General features: G+C 42.1%; 1 protein-coding gene across 1 annotated transcript; it reads left to right on the top strand.

Moving 5' to 3' along the window:
* The first annotated feature begins 1,851 nt into the window (after positions 1-1,851).
* On the top strand, positions 1,852-23,206 carry gnptab (N-acetylglucosamine-1-phosphate transferase subunits alpha and beta). The gene is made up of 22 exons (XM_080051426.1): positions 1,852-2,103; positions 3,079-3,164; positions 3,576-3,695; positions 3,911-3,961; positions 5,519-5,721; positions 6,341-6,405; positions 6,551-6,685; positions 11,652-11,813; positions 11,946-12,125; positions 12,386-12,556; positions 13,125-13,248; positions 13,710-13,913; positions 14,624-14,922; positions 15,409-16,158; positions 16,495-16,694; positions 16,849-17,068; positions 17,469-17,582; positions 17,901-17,986; positions 18,083-18,181; positions 18,542-18,709; positions 19,870-19,960; positions 21,712-23,206. The coding sequence occupies exons 1-22, from the start codon at positions 1,942-1,944 to the stop codon at positions 21,775-21,777; spliced, it is 3,756 nt and encodes a 1,251-aa protein (XP_079907552.1). The 5' UTR covers positions 1,852-1,941; the 3' UTR covers positions 21,778-23,206.
* The last annotated feature ends 92 nt before the right edge of the window (positions 23,207-23,298 follow it).

The following is a 23,298-nucleotide window of genomic DNA, read 5'->3' on the forward strand; positions in this document are numbered from 1 at the left end:
GGTCTGCAATAGGCCCTGTTTGCTTTGTAACGGTTCATCCGTTGAAGATCGAGAATACGTGGCCTCGGGCTGGGATCCTGAAGACGGGCTCACCTTGGCACATGTTTGTGCAAAGCTCAAAAGTTACAATAGACTTTATAAATGTCCAAATGGTATATGGCCAAGTATTGGTATTGGTGTATGAGTCTGTGTGTGACTGGGTGAATGTGGTTAGAAATGTAAAGCATTTTGGGGCTGAGAAAATAGGCTATAAAGTGCTATATAAGTCAAGTCCATTATACCATTTATAATTTATTGTTGAACTTTGCAGGACTGTTAGACTGTCGTATAGGAAAAAAATAAGTTGGGTTCCCCCCTACCCTTAACTGTTCCTCCAGACTCGAAAACTCGTAGTAATTTGGTTCAGTTAACATGCACCACATGTAGGCATCATTAACCAAGCTTTTTAACCAAACTTTGAATCTCTAGGGTTTGGGTTCCTGGGAAAGTTATACCCCCTTTTTCTGTTTGGTAATCTACCTTTGCATATATGGCTGCTTGTTATTGAATACATGTTGATCTTGGAACATCTGTTGAAATCTCACGTCAAAAAGTCTTTCAGCTCTTACTTCTGGCCGGGGAGATTTTCTTAGAGAAAGCCGAGGGACACAGAGACACAGAGTCCAAGTGGAGCCCATTCTGAGGCTGAATTGTTTAGGCAGCTTTTGAAGCCTGCCAGGGCTGGACTTGGCAACAACCTTGAGAAATGTTTGGTTGGAAAGGCCTGACTCGGCAGAGGTTAGGTGAGGTCACCAGTCTTTCCTTATTGGGGATTTTTCTTTTACTTTTTTTTTTTCGATTCTAACAAGCATTTATCTTTATTTTTTATTACATTTTTGAGTGTACAATACATCACTCATTATAGAGTATTGTAAGCACTTGAGCATGATGTGTCATTTTTGACTGTGGAAACACATATTTGCATTAAAAGAAAATGTAGATTTAAATTAAAAGCAATCCACATCCAACACCAGAAAGCATCCTTAACCAGAGTTATTATGACCCCCTTACCCTCCCACCATAAACAACCACCTGTTATCATGTGATCACAGTCAGTGTACTTTGGTCATTTCCATTTTCATTGCTTTCTCTGCTGCCACGAAAATGCTTTTTATTCCACAGCACATTTAGTTTACTGGAAAATGTTATGAAGTAATTTATGTGTTGAGTAGTATGACTTATCATGAAGAAGATAAATGCTTTAGAAGTGAATGTTTAGGCTAGTTGTAGATAGATAGATAGATAGATAGATAGATAGATAGATAGATAGATAGATAGATAGATAGATAGATAGATAGATAGATAGATAGATAGATAGATAGATAGATAGATAGATAGATAGATAGATAGATAGATAGATAGATAGATAGATAGATAGATAGATAGAGACAGACAGACAGACAGACAGACAGACAGACAGACAGACAGACAGACAGACAGACAGACAGACAGACAGACAGAGGAGCAGGTGGAATAAATGTAATTATATAGCCTATCCATAAAAAATATGAAAAAATGTGACTAGGCCTGTATGATGTGTCACTGTCAAAATACTAAAGTGTAAGTACACATTGTCCGGCTTCTGTTGTAAAATTGAGACCTCAAGAAACACGGACCATGAATGCATCACGAACTCCGAATGCACCAGGGACCCTGAATGCCTCATGTACCCTTGCTCCTCCGCCCACCAGAGGGCGACAACAAGCTGCGGGTGGTGTGGCGTCAGCACCGTCGACAGCCGCCCCCGAGGAAGTGTGAGATGTATGGTCGGGTTGTCATGTGTCATGCAGACTGGGTGGCGGTGGTCAGCTGACAGATCCGTATCGCCTTGTGTAGTGATGTTTACTTTCTTTGCTCAGTTCGGTTTTTAAAAATTAGTTATTGTCGTTATTTTTTGAGTGAATGCGGCGCTATGCTTTGCCGAGGAGAACCATGGTAGTCGTGAACTCTGTGCTCAAGCTTCTCCAGAGGCAGACCTACACCTGCCTGTCCCACCGCTATGGGCTCTACCTGTGCTTCGGGGGGCTCGTCCTCATGATAGTGTCCGCCTTTCAGTTCGGAGAGGTGAGCACCTTTTATATTTCACTAAACTGCAGTCACTTACAAGCAACCATGTTGTGTTTGGCCAGCTAATGTCTGTTTCTCCACAGCTGTGTTCACCTTCCCACCAGTCTCTACTAAAAAAATCCGTATATTTAAAGTTATCCAACTTTTTAAGTAAACCTACGTACATTTAGGTACATTTTAAATGTATTTTACAAATATTGACGGTGTTCATTATAGTTCGGCATAATCATATTACATTAATTTTAAGCATTTAAAAGTGAAAGTCTCAAATGTATTGGAGAGCTGACTCCCATATGGCTGGCTGACTGAAAGCCCTCCACCTTATAAGTAAACAAATTAGTAGGATTAGTGAATATCACGCAAAGATGGCATTGTATTTAAATTGAAAAGCTGTTTTCTAAAGATCCTCCCGAATTATCGAGAAAGTCTTATTGTGCAGGGGTTCTGCCTGTGCAAACAATGCATCAGGGTTACTTCCTGCATATCGTTCAAAAGTATTTTAAGGCATTGAATAAGTTAATCTAAAAATAAGACACTAGTTGGTATTAAAAAATGTATGAAATCAATCTTTTAAACTGTCTTAAACATGCTACAGAGAGTAGGATTTAATCAATATTTTTTTCTTTCTGATGTTGCAAACTCAAAATAATTGAAAAAAACGACTTACAAATGCCTCAGATCAGAATGACATGATCTATTAGGGTCACGCTCAGACATTTTAAGTGACACATTATTATCGTCTTTTTTGTTTAAAAAGTAGTATTACCTCTAAGCTGTAATAGCCTTCATGCATAAACAAGGTAACTGACCTGTTTAAAAACAATTATACCAATTAAAAAATTAAAATAAATCTGGTTCTGGTGTGGCTGGCAGTGCATGATATTTGATATGTATTTGTAGTAGCTACATAAGCAACTACTATGTTGTGGAGTGTTGTATCATCTAGTGCCCACTTCCCCTCTCTTCTTACAGGTGGTGGTGGAGTGGAGCAGGGACCAGTACCATGTGCTCTTTGACTCCTACAGAGACAATGTGGGGGGGAAATCATTCCAGAGCAGGTGAGCAAAAGACAACATTAAAGGGATAGTTCACTAGTTTTCTAAGTGGGGGTTGTACGGGAATGTAACCACCATGCATGAACAAAAACTAATTCAGACTTGACAAAGTGTGTGCGCCGGTGGAGGGATACAGGGGTCACAGCTCTACAGATTCGAGGGTTGATGTGTGTATTTTCAATTCAATTAAATTAACTTTATTGATCCGTTAGGAACTTCATTTCAACACAACACAAACTGCCACACACACATCACATAGCAGCAGTCCAACGTTGGTCAGTGGGTAAAAAACTTGCAAAGCACAAAACATGAAGAATACGCAATAAAAACAATAATAAATACATAGAACAGTCATTCAGTTCAAGTGAAAAATAAGGAATGGTGTTGAAAAATGTATTTCTTTTTTTTTTGCAGGCTCTGTCTGCCCATGCCGATCGATGTGGTGTACACGTGGGTGAACGGCACAGACGTCGCACTACTGAGGGAGCTGAAGACGGTCAAAGAGCAACTGGAGGAGGAACAGAGAGTTTTGAGGTAGCTGTGGTGGTGGCTCCACTGGCCCATGCAATAAGCGTCATGGTTTGCTAGAATTATTATAGGCTTGTAACATATGCCTACTACAATTACATAAAAAAAACTTTTATTTTACTACAGAAAGTGTTGTCCAATGCAGTGCTGCACAGTGTTGTAATTCAAATAGTGCTGTATTAGGTCAATAATATGAGCTCACTGTTTTTATTTGCCCACAGGGAACACCTGGGGAAAAATGCAAGTGAGACAACCGAAGTGCCCAAAGACAGGTGAGTCTGATGTATTGGTGGTCATGTGATTTTTTTTCATTTTTTTTTTTTTTTTTTTTTTCTTTTACATGTTTAGACTGAGACTGGTGTGTCCACATTTCGATAAGTGAAGGAACGCTAGCATATAGAAATTTTTCCTTGTATAAAATAATGATCATAAAGTGGAACTCAAAACCTCTATAATCATTCTAACTTTGATGAAGTTTAAAGGATTTACTGCAGGACTCCATTAGTTTTAGCGTAGGTGTACTTAATAAACTGGCTCCTGAGTGTATGTATGTATGTTTCAGCTCAGGATATAGTTATTTTTCCAGTAAATACACAGACATATAAGTTGTGTGTATTCACTTTTCCACTTTTTTGTCTGAATTTGAATAAATCAGAAAACGATATCCCTGATTAAAAAAATCCTCATGTAAATCTACTATTTCCATAAACCATTCCACGCTCGTTCATTTGCAACACTGACCACAAAGGCCTGATACAGCTAGAGATATGAACAGGATAACTACTACTGTATTCAAGCTATCGCACAATGTAGACCTTCTCATTTTGATTAACTCTTGCTGCCTGGTCACTTTATAAGGTTCTTTGCCACATATTCTATACACATAGGTTTGCATTAGATTCATGCACTTAAGTATAGCCTCTATATTAGTTTTTAAAGGTCACTCTCAAACTTGTAGGCCTCTAAAAAACAACGAGAGACAAAACGTTGGCGTCACAATGAAACAGCATTAGGACAACTGAAATTGATTGTGAAACAGGAAGTTGACGAGGGCTATACCACAAAGAGGGTATTAGTCAAGTATCGACCAGTGAGAAATCAGTTAATTTCGTAACATTCCTGGCGTTTTAAAAAATTATATAAAATAAAGGTATTTAGTGGCTGAAGACACAATTCTAACGATGTGAAAAAGCCATTTTTTTAAATAAATATAATGTGCGTCTCAAATTTTGTGGCATTGTGAATCCTAAAAGCTCAAATGACATGCTGAACCACAATTAAAGATTTGACTGCAGGGTAGGTAGGTGTTTCCTGTCTTCACCACCAAAATGTCTCTGTTGTCTTCTCCCCCGCGCTCTCTTCTGTTGTCTTAGTTCAGTTTTAACCGCAGACCGCAAAAGCGACTCTGTGAAACATTTCCACAGAGGAAGCTGTTTGCTGAACGTGTGAACCTGACTAATTGCATGCACATGTTTTATAGGGGTGTAACGGTAAACAAAAGTCAAGGTATGGTACGTACCTCGGTTTTGAAGTCACATTTCGGTTCTGTACAGTACAGTTAAATATATAAAAAAATAATACTGCTGCAAGTTCTCTAATAGATAAAATACTTCTCAAATAAGTTCTGCACCGCAATCAAAACAAGCCTCTACATTCGGCATAATTCATATTAATGCCCATAATAACGAATTGCGGTTCACCTCTTGAACCGTGACATTTGTATTTGTGATGGTTTCGGTACAAATACGTGTATTTTTACACCCCTAATGTTTTGTATTATAAGTCATCTGAGATACACTGAGTAAAGTGTCATTTTTGTCTTTTTATAGTGTGAAGCCAGAATGCCTGCTGTCCCACTGTATCCTAGCGCCCATGCTAGCTTTGGACCCAGCTCTGCCGGCTAACGTCAGCCTCAAAGAGCTTCCGTCGCTCTCTCCCTCCTTCTCCGCTGCCAAAGAGCTGCTGCTGGTCAACAAGCCCTTCCACCCCTCCACCGCCGCCTCCGTGGTCGTCTTCCACTCCCAGGAAGACGGTAAAAACAAAGAAATAAATGAAATAAAATAGACAGGAAGTAATTCTGAAACTTTTTCCGAAACATAAATAAAATGTGGCCACAAAGATCCAAGTGGCAGAATGTAGGGAAAATATGATAAGTATGATTCATGAGTAACCAACAGTAGCTGTGTATGTGTGTGTGTGTGTGTGTCTATATGTCAAAGATGATCCTTTATCTTCATATAAATGACTATAGAATAATAGTGGAATACTTTAATGTATTAATTATGTATTTAATAATTTATTTGAACCTATTAAATACTTACTCTCGTGAAATAATAAATATTTTCTCATGTATAACATGTTGACAGTTGTGTGTGTGTGTGTGTGTGTGTGTGTGTGTGTGTGTGTGTGTGTGTGTGTGTGTGTGTGTGTGTGTGTGTGTGTGTGTGTGTGTGTGTGTGTGTGTGTGTGTGTGTGTGTGTGTGTGTGTGTGTGTGTGTGTGTGAATGTTAAGCGTGTGATTATACTGTATTTTGAGCACCGTATCAAGGAGTGTATCATGCAATAACAATAAATGAACATTTACCTATTTATAGTTACACATTAATATATCTAAATGTTGTTGCTGACTCTTTATTGTTGTTGTTTTGCAGCCGATAAAGCCTATACAGATGTGTCTGGAGAAGACCACAAATTCTCCGTGTCCAGATGTTACCTGGTGAGTTTAGTAACTGTTGTGTGTAACATGCAAGTTGAACTGTATGAAAACTGTGGCTGCTAAATAGCAGAAAGTATGGGGCTTGGAACGCAGGGATTGTCTGATTTAACATACGCCTCCTCTTGGTTGTGTGTTTTTTTCTCAGACGACCGATAAAGAAGCCCCGGGCCTGATCCGCATGCAGACACTGGCCTATCTCAGCGGTTTCCCGGCAACCTATAAGGAAACGGAGCAACTGAGAGTCAAACTGCCCTCCGTCATAACCACTAAGATCAAACAGGTAAAGTGGTGAAATGGACTGGCACAAGTCTTACATTTATATAGCGGAGCATGATTTGATTGGCTTCATTTTAAAGGTGGACCGAGGAACTTTCAGTTTTTGTTAATTCTTGCAACCCCTTTGGACAAAAGCGGTAGTGTTTTTTTACACGTACCCATTACAAAGGCATTAAGAAAAACTTTATAAAAATAGCATTCTTTGCACTGATGGTCTTGCTTCAGAAATAGAAAAAAGTTCCTAGTAGCACCTTTATTGATCCATTACAATAAGCCCAGATCTCTACTTATTACTTTTTAGTTTGTCAGCAACAAGAATTTACCCAAAGTTACATAGTGCACCTTTATAAGTGAGGAGGTTAAAGTAAGCTCTAACCAATAACTGCCTCTGCCACTAGATGTCGCTCTCACATCGTTGTAGAATCGCAACACATTTCCCCATCATCCTTCCTGCAGACATCACTGTATATATTTGTGTGTTCACTAAATTAAGGGGTTGATCTTTTTATACATCAATGCATCATCTTGTCAAAATGTAAATGAGGTTGCTCTGCCCTGCTCAATAAGGGCCTTTTCTATTTAAAACCGTTAATGTTGTGAAGTGGATAAAGGGGCCCTCTGTTTAGCTCGGTCGCTTGTGTATCTAATAATTTTCTCTAATCAGAAGTCTGCTTTATATTCTGCGAGAGAGGAATGCCACTAACGAGAGTGGATTACTCTGAAATAGTCAGGGAAAACAAAACAACGCATCCCGGTCGCTGAGTGACCGTGAGTCAACCGTTTGTCCCTTCTTCTTCTGATAATATGCTCACACGTGGCTGATTAGATTTAATGAGCAACAGATTAGATAACCCCCCCTCATCCTCCTTTGTAACTGCCTTTGTATATACTAAGTGCAATACACAAGGCGTTGCACAACACTTAACCAGTACCAGTGGACTGACTGGCCTGAAGTCAAAGTCTTAAAAAAAAAATCTTAACATTACTGTATTGTTTGAAGGGAAAACTGTTAAGAAATAATCAAAATTCAACTTGTCCTAAACTATTTGGATTGCTGATAAAATGTAAAAAAACGCAATTTTCGTTGGCCCTATTTTCTGCCAGTTTCCCAGAACACAGCGACTTGTTCAGATGTTTGGAATTGGACAAAACTAAAAATATATCCTCTTTTTTCACCTCACTTTACTTTTACACAAACTGCTTCTTCTAAACAAGTTCTGAAACTCGCATATAAAGTACACCCTGATTATTAGAATAACATTCTGTACATACAGTAATAAAACTTAATATTAAAGCCACGCATGTAGAAACGGCTTTAAAGAAGCATCTCAATCGAGTCGAGTTCACTATCCTATCAATCCCTTGCATTTCGTCTCCAGGTTTCGCGGCTGTGTAGCTACGGCTAAGTCATGTGATGATGAATAAGCAGCAGCGGCATTCGAGCTGTAACCTTAGCTGGCTGTGTGTGGTGGTGGAGGGGGTTAGCTTTAGAACAACTGTTTGGGGTGGCGCGGCGCCAGCACACTGTAAAGGTCACAAGGATTTTTCTGACCTTCCCTACCCTGTCATCGAATATGTTTTGTTGTTTATGCCTGGCTTTACCTGTGGTGGAGTCGGGTGACAGTGTTTTTATAAGCGGAACGATCTGGAAGGGGTGCTTGCTTGCAGGATTGAAATGGATGGTGTGTGTGTGTGTGTGTCTGTGTTGGGAGTTGAGATGATACAGGGGACCTAAACGTCCTGGAAAGACCGTGGAATAAGTGCGTGTGTGTTTGGCGTTCTTTAAAGCCCCTGTAAACCCAAATCCACAAAATCTTTTTAACTTTGTCATTTGGGGTGTTAGTTAGTTGCATGATAGTAAGCATCTGAAAAGAGTTATAGGCATATTTATCAATCCAATGATGTTGACATTTAAGTTTGATAATACTTTACAGAAATGCAGTTTAGATGAGGCGGGGCTATGCTCTGGTTCTTATGACACAATAGGTATTTTTGGAACCAATCACGGCAGTTCAATACCCAAACATTCTATAATACTGTTGCCATGGAGACGGTTTGATGTGGCCACGCCCACACAGTCCTGTCAAACGGTCTAGACAGTAATGAAGCTGTTATTTTGAACTGAGTTTCATAACAGAACATTTATCTTCAATCAGATTTCTGTAAAAGCGTATTGAGACACCCAACCTTGATATCATATATTCATTTGTGCTATTTTTAGACTAGGTTTCCAGAGGCTTTAATATGGCTGCAGGGATTCTATGTATACACGACCACAACACAATGCACAGTCTGGATTTCAAGGTGTTTTCCTGGTGTTGTCTGGCCTATTCTGTGAAAGAGGGATAAGGGTATTTATAGGTGGTGTTACACTGAGTGCTATGGCGATGAAAGCTCCTGATCATCTGCCCACGATGCCGCCCTGTTTGTGTACAGGCTGATGTCTGATGTGTTTGTATTAGCGTGTTCTCCTTTGTCTGTTGACAAGCCTGCGGTCGTCAACGATGAAACAATCAGGTTTGTATTTCTGGTACAATATGTGAAGTAGGCGCATTGTCTCAATGCTGTGATTTAAAGGTGCACTACGTGTGCAATAAAGAATGATAATGAAAGTAAAAATAAGCATTACGCAAGTCTATGTGTGGATTTCCACAGAAGTCGTCTGCCAACAGAAAAAAAAACTGACCAAACAGGAAAAGTTGACGCTCAAAACACTTCCTCCTGAGCCACGAGGTGTCATGTCATCATCCCATTGACAATGTTTGGTACGTTATGTAAAGCCCTGCCACTTCAGGTTGCTCCGTTTTGTCTCCAGACTGTCGCGCCAAAACCACTCGAATCAATAGGCGATGAGTAGCCAGCCGTCTGTAGCACCGCGCGACAAAGTTCTCAGTTCCATCTGCTGAAAAGGATCCCTCACCGCAGGGTTAATTGGTTTACTCTTGAGTGTCACTGTCAAATACATTTTTTTTCTCTCTCTGGACTAATTAGATTTTCTGTGGCATTATGCACAGGCCGGAGTTTTCTAATGTGGTCGTGTGTGTGTGTGTGGTTGTGAGAGTAAAACTCACATGGGACATCTTAATACTGTGGTGAGGAGGAATAACCTCAGCTCTTTCCCAGGATGTCTTCCCCTCACTATCTCTTTCTTTTTCTCTCTCTCTCTTTCCCTCGTATTTTCGCTACTACTAACTGCTCCATATTTTTGATGAGGTTTGAAATTGTTGTCCTGGAAAACCAACCCATCAGATTTTTCAGTTTGCCAATATCTAATTATGCGTACATTTGCATCTAATTAAAAACCCCAAAATCAAGATGTTGAATGAGCTGGAGTTAAAATATTTTCAAATCTGTACAGTTTGGAACTTGTATTATTTTAGTATGAAAGAAGACATGTTCTGTAAGCGAAATAGCCCAAAAAATCTTAAAACGGCCCTTACTTGAAAAAACTATTTCTGCCTTCCATGGGTGCCTTATGAGTAATCGTTGACGTAAAACAATAAACTATTTATACTATTAACGATTACTGTAAACCTATACCTATAAACTTTTATAGGAATCGTTACCAGTCTATAAAAAAAGATTTCAGTTGTGACCTAAACAATCGGTGCCATGGCCCCTGTGTGTGTTTTAAAATAGTCCCCGCTTGATTGCGTGTGCCCGTTTGAGGCCGCGCCACACACCTCTGCTTTGTGTATGTGTGTTAGCGCATTAACGGGACTATAAGGAGAGCTATAATAAAGGAGTGCAATGTGATCTGGGGCTGACTGCTCTCTCACTGGCGTTTATAAGACAGTGCTAATCCTCCTCACCTAAAAAAAGGAAGAAATAAAAAATGGAATGAGTCGAAGGAATACATGAGGTCATCAAGATGTTTAGGTCCATTTTGGATGAAGGAAAGGGACAAGGTGAGTCTTTACTTAGGAAGCGTACGGTTAGAGATTCTAAGATGGGCGGGACAGATGGTTAGAATGCATCGCACACACATACACACACACAGTCCTGCGATTCCTGGCATAGCTTTCATGATCCACCTCCACTCGACCAGCATGGAGATGATGACATCACAGAATTTTCCGACCTCTCACCTCTCTTTTAACACAGGCACACACACACACACACACACACACACACACACACACACACACACACACACACACACACACACACACACACACACACACACACACACACTGAGTTCATGTGACTACTGGAACTCTTGAGAAATTGCTATTTAGGATGTTCCCACAGTGGTTGTGGAGATTTAGTTGTTTTGACTGAAAGGGGTAGACTACTTTCTGATTTGGAATAACTAGACTCAGACAAGACGATGGCTCTGGAGGGAACAATGTCAATTTATAAACACTCCGGTTCATACTCAAGGTCATAAGTTCTATTGGAAGTTCTCATTTGCCTACTTTCTATTTAGTCCACCAAGTTTTATGAAATATGCCAAACTGGTGGTGCGCTCGTGGTGTAATCATAGTTAGAGCACCTGCCCATGGAGGCTTGGTCCTCAGACGAATTAAGACAACGGGTTAGAATCCTTACCCATGGTCGTTCTCTTACCATATGTCATTCCCCTCACTTCCCCGCTCTCCAACCTGCCTAATAAAGCCAAAATGCCTAAAAAATTATCTTTCAAAAATGGCAAAACTATTGGAGCACTCTTTAAAGCATATAACACCTTAAAGCTGGGTTATATGATTTCTGATTGGTCAAAGTTAACATGAGCTGTACACTTTGACCAATCAGAGCGAGGCTCCGATTCTGTTCTTATTGGCTGTTGGGACTGTCCATTCACTTTGGCACAACTTTGTTGGTGTAGAGCGTGTCAGGGAGGGACCAAAGAGAACAAGTGGAGCGGTTGAAGTAGAAGTATTTGGATTCGAATCTCCATCCCAACTGCCATTTTCTCCCCAAATCCTCCACCCCAGCTTTAACTGTGGATGTGTTTATGTGTCCCTCAGTTCCAGTTGTACTCTGAGGCCAGCATCGCCCTGCTTCACCTGAACACTGCACAGGACTTCAGTGATCTGACCCAGCAGGCCAAGAAGAACCTGACGCTGGATGGGAAAGAGTTAACCATCAGCCCCGGCTACCTGTTCTGGGACCTCACCGCCATCTCACAGGTACCACTGCTCAGCTGTTAATAACTCATATATTTAAAGGTACAGCTTTTAAAACAGTGAAGATATGCTTTTAGCTTTTCAGTATGAGCAATGAAACACAGTCTTAAATTGTATGGTCCACTTCCTCTCCAGTCCAAACAGGATGAGGACGTTTCAGCCAGCCGGTTTGAGGACAATGAGGAGCTTCGCTATTCCCTGCGCTCGGTGGAGAGACACGCCCCCTGGGTGCGACACATCTTCATCGTCACCAACGGGCAGATTCCCTCCTGGCTCAACCTGGATAACCCCAGAGTCACTGTTGTCACACATCAGGTAGAATTTAAGCCTGGACCTCTCCCACCCACACTGCACTATTTATTATGTATGGGTTGTTGGCCTAGTTTTTTTTTCTCACAACAACATAGCACAAAGAGCTTAATCTTAATGTATGTATTGTTAAGGAGCAGAATAATTTTTCTTGAGCACTTAAAATTCAGGTTGTATCCAGTCATTCAGCAAAATAATTTCATAAAGTCTCTTCTTTCAAGCCACAAAGGCACAATTGTAAATAAATACTTTGTTTTTACTTTTAGGATATCTTCCTTAACAACAGCCACCTGCCCACCTTCAGCTCCCCCGCCATAGAGACTCACATCCACCGCATCCCGGGACTCTCCCAGAAGTTCATTTACCTCAACGACGACGTGATGTTTGGCAAAGAAGTCTGGCCGGACGACTTCTACAGCCACTCCAAAGGGCAGAAGGTGTGTGAAGGCAACATCATTTTGACATTTCCGTCAGTGTTTAAGTTTAATACAATGTACAGTATGTGACCACTGTGTTGAGCAGAATTCCCCAGGATGACTCTGAAACACATGGAACTCAGGAGGACCATAGAGATGTCTTTAAGAATGCTTTATTTTCCCCCGGGTGGAGTTGATCTACAGAGCCAGCATCAACTGACAGCAGCTCTGTCAGGCACATTAGAGGAAATTCTTGTCGTAACCAAGTTGCACAATCTTCTATTCTTACTTCAGAGTCCCAGATTCCACGGAAGTCAGTCAGCAGGCCCCATTCACTGGATACTTGCATTCTAGGAATTCAAGTACCCTAAACTTGCACTTGTTGGCTGCCAGGCTAGAGAGGAGCCGAGCATCTTAAAATATAGAAATGCAGAGCTTCTCATTGTTTTGCCCTTGTACAGTTAACTCATCATATCAGACTGTTTCATGATGTTGATTGTCAGATGTGCATTATTATGATAACTTGGAACGATTTTGTTTTGACTACAAACAAGCTTTTACATTTATTTTCTTCCTCGTTTCCTGGCAGGTTTACCTCACCTGGCCCGTCCCCAACTGTGCTGAGGGCTGCCCAGGATCCTGGATCAAAGATGGCTACTGTGACAAAGCCTGCAACAACTCCGCCTGCGACTGGGATGGAGGAGACTGCCTCGGTAAGCAGATCAACAACCACGTTATCTCCCCCCGTAAATTATTTAAAGATGAAATGTGTAATATCTGAATATTTGGTGGCGAAAGTTCTACAATGCATCACTCCCTAGGTAACCCCTCCCTTTCGGATAATAACAGAATCTACAGTGGTCTTGGTTTAGCAATAAGTTTGTCCATTGGGTTCTACTGTAGAATCATGGCAGTTCAAAATGACGGCCTCCATGGTGGCAAGCCCCGCTCTTATGTAGATATAAAAGGCTCATTCCTTGAAAAAAAAAATATATATATATATATTTTATTTTTAAGCGATTATACACTAATTAAAAGGTACTTAATTATGAATATTATATTCCATTTATACCAAGTCTGTTCTGAAAAATGTCCAAAAATTCTATACACTGCACCTTTAAGCCAATGTTTTGTCTTTCACGTCTTAATATGTTTATTCCGCGTCTCTCTACAGGTGCTGCGGAGAACAGTCGTTTTGCGGTGGGGGTTGGAGGTGGTGCTCACGGTGGCGGTGGGCCCGTGTGGCAGTTTGCGGGCGGTCTAGGTGGGACGTCCTACTGTAACCAGGGCTGTGCCAACTCCTGGCTGGCTGACAAGTTCTGTGACCAAGCCTGCAATGTACTCTCCTGTGGCTTCGACGTGGGAGACTGTGGCCAAGGTGAGTTCAATGATAATACACTACACACTATGTTGATACTAGTATAGCCACAGATGCTCTATTACAATAAGGATTTTGGATGTTGTTTTAAAGCCTGATGTATCTTATTCCTCTGTGGGATTCCCTATGGGTGACATGTTCCTTCATCACCATAATCACACAATGTAGGTTATTTTGAGTCAAACACACACACACACACACACACACACACACACACACACACACACACACACACACACACACACACACACACACACACACACACACACACACACACACACACACACACACACACACACACAGGCACACACACGTACACGCAAACGCACATGCACACACACTGTCCTGCTGCTGTAAATACTCAGTAACGTGTATTACTCATAGACTGTATATATAAGAGGTATTACTCCACCACTGAAAATAGTTCCCCAGTAAATGCACTATAAGCTCCCTTTTAGCCATGTTAAAAATGTCCAAATGTCACCTAAAATAAATTGGCCTTTTTTTAAGAAAATTCGATATTTATATATATGACTCCTTTTTTAAGCCCCAGGCATTGTAGGGAGTATTTCACCTAGTCTCTGCAACCTGTCCAATAAAGCATAAAAATGCCCAAAATTAATATAAAAAAGAAGGAAAAAAAGAACTGCTGGTTCTGGCATGGTATTTGTTTGTAGAACATGTTGCATCCTTATCCTTTATTCATTTAGAGCACTTTGGCGAGCTGCACCGTGTGGCCCTGCTGAGGAACCAGAGCCTGTACACCCTCCCGTTGGGTGAGACCCGGCCGTACTTCAGCTTCGACAGGCTGGCCCGCAGAGTGTCAGAGGCCCATGTTGGAGACAACCCCACGCTGCGCCACACGTCCGTCGCCAACAAGTGGAAAACCATTCACCTGCTGCTCCATCCCGGGCACAACGCAACGCAGATCTCCTACAACCTCACCTTCCAGAGAGAAGACGACACAGAGTTCACTATGAGCTTCACTGTAGCCGTGGACACCCGCGAGGTAAGCTAAGCTAAGCTAAGCTAAGTTAAATTAAAGGTGCACTATGCAGTTTCAGGGGAGGCCGATTTCTACATGTTATTCTTAGTGTTGAATAATTATATCATCATAAATCGAAAGAAAATTATTTTGAGGAACCTGGAACCTGAAACCAAACCAAACGTAAGACTAGAATATGGTTGTAAACAAAACTGTGGACCCTGCCGCTGTAAACAACAACAGTGTAACAGTAACTTTTCAGGAAGCTTTTTAACTTCAAACAGTGTTCCAAGGATCCAATTTCTCCAGTTTTTTTTTCCAGCTATGAGAATATAACTTAAACAATGTTCACTTCTCTGACACACCCAAAGTTACATAGTGCACCTTTAAGTTATTTGATGTCAATTCACACAAGCAGATTCACACATGGCAAGTCACACAAGGTTAATCAAATAAAATGGTCTTTCCGCTAACCCCTACCTACATTTCTTAACACAACCACGCACACAGGTACCTCGGGCTAACGTGTCCCAAACCGCCAGCGATGACGCGGACAAAGAGTCCAAGCCGACGCCCACTCCCGAACCGGAGTTCCCGTTTGAGGATGTTCCCGAGGACAAACGGGGTCCCAAGGTGCATACGAGGGGGCCCGGTGAACCTGAGGTTGCTATAGCAGTCCCTTCGCTCGATGTGTCGCTGCTACCGACTGTAATACGCAGAGAGCTGGAAAAACTAGAGGAGAAGCTACTGCTCGGTGACATCACTGTAAAAGGTTATAACCTCACAAAGGCAGAACTCCTAAAACCATACCGGACACAGCAGCAAGTCATAGATTCACATGCAGCTGGTCAGGGTGCAGCTGTGGTACAGGACAAAGAGGGAGAGCAGTCAGAAGTAAAATCCCCCATTAAAGATAATATCCTTCAGAAAAATCCAAACTCAAATGGAGAAATGCCTCAGAAAGACGCAGTTGTGCAAGAAAAACCAGTCACTCCTTTTGTCCCAGTCCACATCGATGATACAGATAGGAAAGACGACGTATCTCCCGAAAAATATACTCTGAAAGCCGCGATCGAGAGGCCCTTGACTTCCAAACTGCTACGCACCATCTCCAAAACCAAGAGTGAGGATAGTCCAGAAGAGATAGCCGATGACGCAGGAGTAGGAGCTCCGGTGGGGAGAAGGCTACAACACTTCATCTCTGCAGACAGAGGCTTCCTTCCGTGGGAGAGGAGGAAGTACTTCCAGGAACTGCTTGAGGTAAGAAGAAAAAAGGGTGCCTACAACATTCGCTTTTTAATGTCCAGAGCAGCAATTGTAGAGAATGCTTGTACTCAAAATGTTGAAATAAGTGAATATCTTCTCACAATCCGATACCTATCTGTACTGTGTACGCACTGAAATAAAAAATAAAAATACATTGTTAATACACATCCTAGGCTCTGTTAATGGACATGATGCTTGCTACAGTGGGCCCCCTTTGTTTACATACCCTTTGTTAACATACCAGTATACAATGCCTAGGCTGCGTATTAACACTTGCTGACTCCTTACACCTTTTAAATGTTTGTGTCCTTGGTGTTGCCTCCTCCCCAGGAAGAGGAGCGCCTGCAGAGAGAGCTGGAGTACGATGCAGACGGCGGTGCAACAGGCCGACGGCTGCAGGACACGTTCGCCGACTCGCTGCGTCACGTCAACAAGCTGCTGAACGGACAGTTTGGCTTCACCTCCCGCAAAGTGCCCGCGCACATGCCTCACATGATAGACAGGCTCATCATGCAGGAGCTCCAGGACACGTGAGTCTGTTACACAAGGCTATGTGTCTTGCATTTACTTTACACTTTATATTATTACAACACTGTTTATTTTGTATTTGACCTTTTTATAGTTTTCGTTGTTTGTTGTTGGATCCTTTTTAATCAATCTTCTCTGCACTATTTATTTCTTTAGCTTTCCAGAGGAATTCGACACAACATCGGGCCATCGCGTGCGTCACTCTGCCGACATGCAGTTTGCCTTCTCCTACTTCTACTTCCTGATGAGCGCGCAGCAGCAGCTCAATGTGTCGGAGGTGTTTGACGAGATCGACACAGACTACTCGGGCGTCCTGTCCGACCGAGAGATACGAACCCTGGCCACGAGGATCCACGATCTGCCCCTAAGCCTCCAGGTTAGTCAGGGCCCTGGTGTATCTTTCCTATCTACAACACTCTTAATAGATAATAGTTAGGGTGGAAGAATGGCCTAGAGAAAAAGAGGGGTTGACCAGTAACCATGAGGTCGCTGGTTCGATCCCTGGCACCGGACAGGAGGGTGTTACTTGCAAAACTAGAAGTGGCTTGTGTTACATCTACAGTGTCCACCTACCGATGTGTCCTTGAGCAAGGCATTTAACTCAAAAACTGCTCCAGGGGCGCTGTACTTTGGCGGACCCTGCGCTCTGGCCCCTTCCGAAATGTGGTCACTTGAGAGGGGATATGCGAAAAGACGAGTTACAATGCGAATTGACAAATAAAAATGACTTAACTTAACTTAGTTTATAATAATTCCTATGTGTGATATATTTCTAGGACCTGACGGGCCTGGAGCAGATGTTGATAAACTGCTCAAAGTCTCTCCCGACTAACCTGACGCATCTCCACCTGGTCAACCCGACTCAGGAGGCGTACTACGACCCCAGCATGGTGAGCCACAACGGGAGTAAACAACTTGGACAATAGTGATGGGGGGGGGTGTATAGGGGTAATTTGTTGTTTTCATTTAAAATTGATGTGAATTGTTTTCACTTCCAAATTGAAGGTAAGGGTCCATAGAATAATTTGTTTGAGTGTCAAGAAACCAGACCAATTTTTTTGTTTGAAAATTAAGACCTTCAACAATTCATGATTTCAATTGTTGCCATTTTGAAATCTATTGTAAATTACACCTTTTTGTAACAACTTTCTTCTTTTTTTATAAGCTTATTCAATTGACTTATATTCTGTGCTATTTTTACTCTACAGCCTCCTGTCACAAAAGGCCTCATCATCAACTGTAAGCCCATCACAGAGCGCATCCAAAAAGCCTTCAGAGACCAGAATAAGTACAGGTGAGATATATCTGATCTGCCATTAGTCTGTCTGACAGTGTATCAAAGGTGAGATATTCTCCCTGCTTAACTTTGCTGTTGTCCTCTGTGGGACAGGTTTGAGATCATGGGGGAGGAGGAGATCGCTTTCAAGATGGTGCGGACCAATGTGTCCCATGTGGTCGGCCAATTAGACGACATCCGGAAGAATCCCAGGTACTTTCCCTTTTTAAAGGGGCTTCCAGGAACTTTTTTGTTATGTTTGTTATATTTCTGAAACAGTCTGATTTTTCCTCTGATGATCGTAAATGACATACAACAAACGAGACCATCAGTGCAAAGAGTGCAAAGAATGCTATTTTTATATAGTTTTTCCTAATGCGTTGGTCATGGGTACGTTTACCCTGGAACAACAGCTGGCGTAGTAAAAACACTACTGCTTTTGTCCAAAGGGGGTGCAAGAATGAACACAAACTGAAAGTTCCTGGGAGCACCTTTAATTACTTCCTTCATTTGTGGTTTCTTTACCACGTTGGGTTGTTAAACTGGAGTCACATCTTTGTTTTTTGCCAACAGGAAGTTCATCTGTCTGAATGATAACATCGACCATAGCCATAAGGACGCTGCCACAGTGAAAGCCGTGCTGAGAGACTTCTACGAGTCCATGTTCCCACTGCCGTCCCAGTTTGAACTGCCCAGAGAGTATCGCAACAGGTTCCTGCACATGGGAGAGCTCCAGGAATGGTGGGATTTGTAGTCTGATCAGTTGTACACACATTGGTCATGGAAAGAGTTTTAGCTAGGTTGTTACTGATTAGCCTTTGACAAATATTACACCTTCCTACGATTTGAAAAAAAAAGCAGTAGGTCATATAATGAGATTCATTTACATTTTGTTTGATTGTGCAGCCACTGTTTTTTGTTTGTTGATATGTTAATGAATGGCCTATAAAATTGCACAAGTGTGTGTGTGTCTTCATCATACTTATGTTGTCCAACCAACAGTCCAAAACCCAAAAGAGATTCAGTTTACTATTATGAAATATATATAAAGTAGTGAAGAGCTATAAATCTTCACATTTGAGAAAGTCGAATGAGGTCATCCAAATTGTCCGTTGACCTTATTGCCCTTGAGCCGATCATTTCTCAAGCTTTTTCTTTCTTCCTCTAAGCCAAATGGGGCCGAGTGTTGCCAGGTTTGAGCGGTGGGAATCCCTTGGGGGGCAGGGTAGGAGGGAGGGGGGACTATGAAAGGTTTTTGTTAGGGATCCCGCTCCTGTATTCCGGGGGGCTTCAACTGGAGAATGCCAGCGTCACATTAGACACTTTAAACTTAGCCAAAGCCGCTCCAGATCAGACGCTAGCTGAGGACACTTGTTAGATCATCTCTCAGCTGTGCCTCACGTCTCCTGACCCCCCCCCCCCTCTCCATTCTGTGTCTTAAGTTGTTAAATTTACAGGCAGTTGGTGTTGCTTGATGTCATCTTTTCACCCTGTTGCCCCGCCGACCCCTGCATGCTTCATATCTCCTTCTTGTTATAGCAGATCGCAACAAGCCTCCTTTGACATTGTGTCAATCAGGGAACATACATTTTATTCCTGCAACTGTACCTGCCACTGTCGGATGGCACAATGTAGGATGAGTTCTTTATTTAAAACTAACCGAGGTGTGTGTGTGTGTGTGTGTGTGTGTGTGCGTGTGTGTGTGTGTGCGTGTGTGTGTGTGTGCGTGTGTGTGTGTGCGTGTGTGTGTGCGCGTGTGTGTGTGTGTGTGTGTGTGTGTGTGTGTGTGTGTGTGTGTGTGTGTGTGTGTGTGTGTGTGTGTGTGTGTGTGTGTGTGTGTGTGTGTGTGTGTGTGTGTGTGTGTGTGTGTGTGTGTGTGTGTGTGTGTGTGTGTGTCTTAGGCGAGTGTACCGGGATAAGCTGAAGTTCTGGACACACTGTGTGCTCGTGACGCTCGTCATCTTCACCGTCATGTCATTCTTTGCCGAACAGGTCAGTGGTGTTCACTTTGGGAACCACACGCAGCTCATTTACACTTTCTAATAAAGACACACACACACACACACACACACACACACACACACACACACACACACACACACACACACACACACACACACACACACACACACACACACACACACACACACACACACACACACACACACACACACACACACACACACACACACACACACACAGAGCTATCCCCCGTTTCAGATGATTCACACTTGAGCTAAGATTCGGGCCTTTCGCTATTGAAATGCCGCTCTGAGGTTCATCCGTCTCATGTGTCGTGTCTTGGATAACAGCACTCGTCTAAACTTTAGCACTTCTTTGGTGAGAAGAACATTAAAGGAGGGGTCAGTGATTCTGGAGAATGCCTGTCAAATAATTGGTTTTGGTCAAAATCAGTGTATACCTCCTCACAATTAATCCGCTACCTGAAATCCAGTGTTAATACACAGCTTAGGCTCTGTTAATGACATGTTGCTAGCTACAGAGGGCCCCCTTTGGTAAAATAGCCATTTACAGAGCCTAGGTTATGTAATAACACGAGTTTCGCACATATACAGCATGGACAGGTAGGGGGTCATGAGGATATTCACTGATTTTGACCCCAAAAAAAAAATCACTACAAGCATTCTCCAGAATCTCTGACCTCACCTTTAAAGACAAAGTATTTCCAAATCAGGAAGGTGAAGTTTTTTTTTTAACAACTTCCTTGCCAAATTATTTTCATTTTGGTCCTGGAAAGAGAACAAACAGGTTTGACATCAAGCTGTTGTGTCTGGCACCTCTCTATAAACCAAAGGTTTCCAGTTTCTCCTCAGCGACCCTGAAGAAAGGTCAACAGTGGCGCTGACCTTAGGAGAATTTCTCCCTCGTCAACCCCCCACCGGGACCAAAAGTTCCCAGTGAGGAATCTGTCAGACTAGTCCAATGTTTCTGTCATCACACACACTGGGGCAGACTTTTGCTTTCCTCTCTTGGCCCCTAATACCTCTGTCTGTCCTGCTGCTTGAGTGAGTTACAGTTCAGATTAGAGGGATCAAAGGTGTCTTCTTGAGGGAGGTGATTGCACTCGCCCGCCCGGCTTCTAAGATTATCTTTTCTTTCTTCGGGTTGAATAAGGTCTGAGGGGAGTTGGTGCCAAAAGTCCTTTTTGAGTAGCGTTGGCAGTCGAGTTCAAGTCTATATGCCGAGCTAAGCTAACCAGCTGCTGGCTGTTAGCTTCATATTTAATGGATGGCAGTGGAGTTGTATTGATCTTCTAATGGAGCTCTCTGCCAGAAAGCGCATAAGCTTTTTATGAAGTAGAGCTTGTGCTTAAAAAATGTATATGGCAATATATCTTGAGCTTTATATCTGTATCGATTTCCATTTTCAAAGGAATCGATATTTTGAAGGAGAAAAAAACTACCACCTCTGCTCCTGTATATGTCACAGTACTGCTATGTATGTTGGATGACAAAGTTAGAACGGCTCCTTTTCCAATATACACATTTATCGCAATTTGCATCGTATCGCAATGTATCGTAATATGTCATACCGTGACCCATGTATCGTGATGCGTTACTGTATCGGGAAGTCCTTGCCAATACCCAGCCCTATGATGAAATGAAATACCCGCATTGTAGCACTTCATCAGACAGCACAGAGCTTCTGTATTTACAATTATAATTTTTTTGTCTTTCCTTTAGCTTTAGCAGTTAAGCTAATCATGCCATTTCTCTCCACAGCTGATCCTGCTGAAGCGGAAGCTGTTCCCCAGACGCAGAGTAAACAGCAACCCTGAGCGGGTGTGACCGGGGGAAATAATTCCCTCCTCTCCTCTCTCGCTCGGAACCTCTCCATCCCCCTTCCACAGACAGGAGCGGGTCCAGAACAGGGAGGGGTGGACTGGGCTGTAAACTGAACTCTCAAGTGTCCTCAGTGTCCCATGTGTTGCATCAGCTCCGACAACAGAAGACGCGGTGATGGTGCAAAGGTGATGAGACATTTTTTCGAATGAGTGATGGATGGAGCTGGCCGGTGAAAAACCGAAATGGCAGCCAGACAAAAAAGGAAGCGTGTACATCTTGGTTTCTTCCACTGGGGGGCATCTGGGACTTTTTTTGTATGTACGACACTCACTCACACACACACACACACACACACACACACACACACACATACACGCACACACACTCACACTCACACAAACACAAACTTACTCCTGTACCACTTGCCTCAATGTCCCACCCCCCTCACCGTGTCATTAATTGATGTGATGTTAAAGTGTGAGACATTTACTAGCGGCTGGACGCATTTCGTGTGTGTGTGTGCACAACGTGTGCGTTTGTGTGTCTGCAACAAGTCTTACCATAAAACTCAAAAACTGGTGTGTTCAACGCTAAAACTATTTAGTCAATTAGCCAATTAGTCGATGACCGAAATGCCAAACACATTGCTGGTATCAGCTCCTTAAATGAGATCAAAATTGTAAGTATATCTTTTTAGAGTGTTAAACGAAATTATTTTTTGGGGTGCTGGTAAATTGTAATGGCCATTTTTTCACATTTTTATAGACCAAAAGATCGATTGATTATATGAAGAAAAAAAAAGCATCTTGCAGCCCTAATTGAGTTTGGTTTTTACTTCTACAGTATAATTTTAAAGAAATGGAGGGTAAAGTAATTATATGATATTATAATGTAAAATAATGGCTGGCTGAAAACTTGAAGTGCCTTCGTTGTTCATTCCTGCTTGTTTGAACTTTTTTTTTTTTGATCTGTTTGTTTGTTTTTTAAATGTTTTCTTATAAATGTTGGCCACCACATCACAACTTAATCTAGGGATTATACAATGAGAATGAATGGGATGTAGGATATAATATGATTTATCATTCTTAGTGGTGTCAATGTAATCGATGTAAGTGATGCAACAGCTTTCATGGCAGCCTGTGTGTGTGTCCCCGTGGGACTCAGCAGGCTCGCTACTGTCTGAAATTCAGACCCCCTCAGCATGTTTCTGTAACTTATTTTGATTGTATTATTGTGACGTTGAGCCCGGCGAATGATGCAACCCATTTTGAATGCGGCAGAATGTAAACATAGCCTCAAACACTACGCTCCAACTTTTTCTTCTGAATGCCAATTTTACAAAGTTCTTTACTATAATGACTCAAGTGGAAGTGTAATACTAGGTACTGTCAGCGTTTCTGCCCCTGACATAAGAGTCATGTGATGAGGAAGATACTGTATATGGAAATGGGATTCCCTCGGATTGCATCAGTTCAATGGCTCCTCTGACTGAAATAAAATGTGATGTGTTTCAGTCATTGTTGG

This window comes from Ammodytes marinus (genome assembly GCF_949987685.1).
Source record: "Ammodytes marinus genome assembly, chromosome: 22".
Lineage (NCBI taxonomy): Eukaryota > Metazoa > Chordata > Actinopteri > Uranoscopiformes > Ammodytidae > Ammodytes > Ammodytes marinus.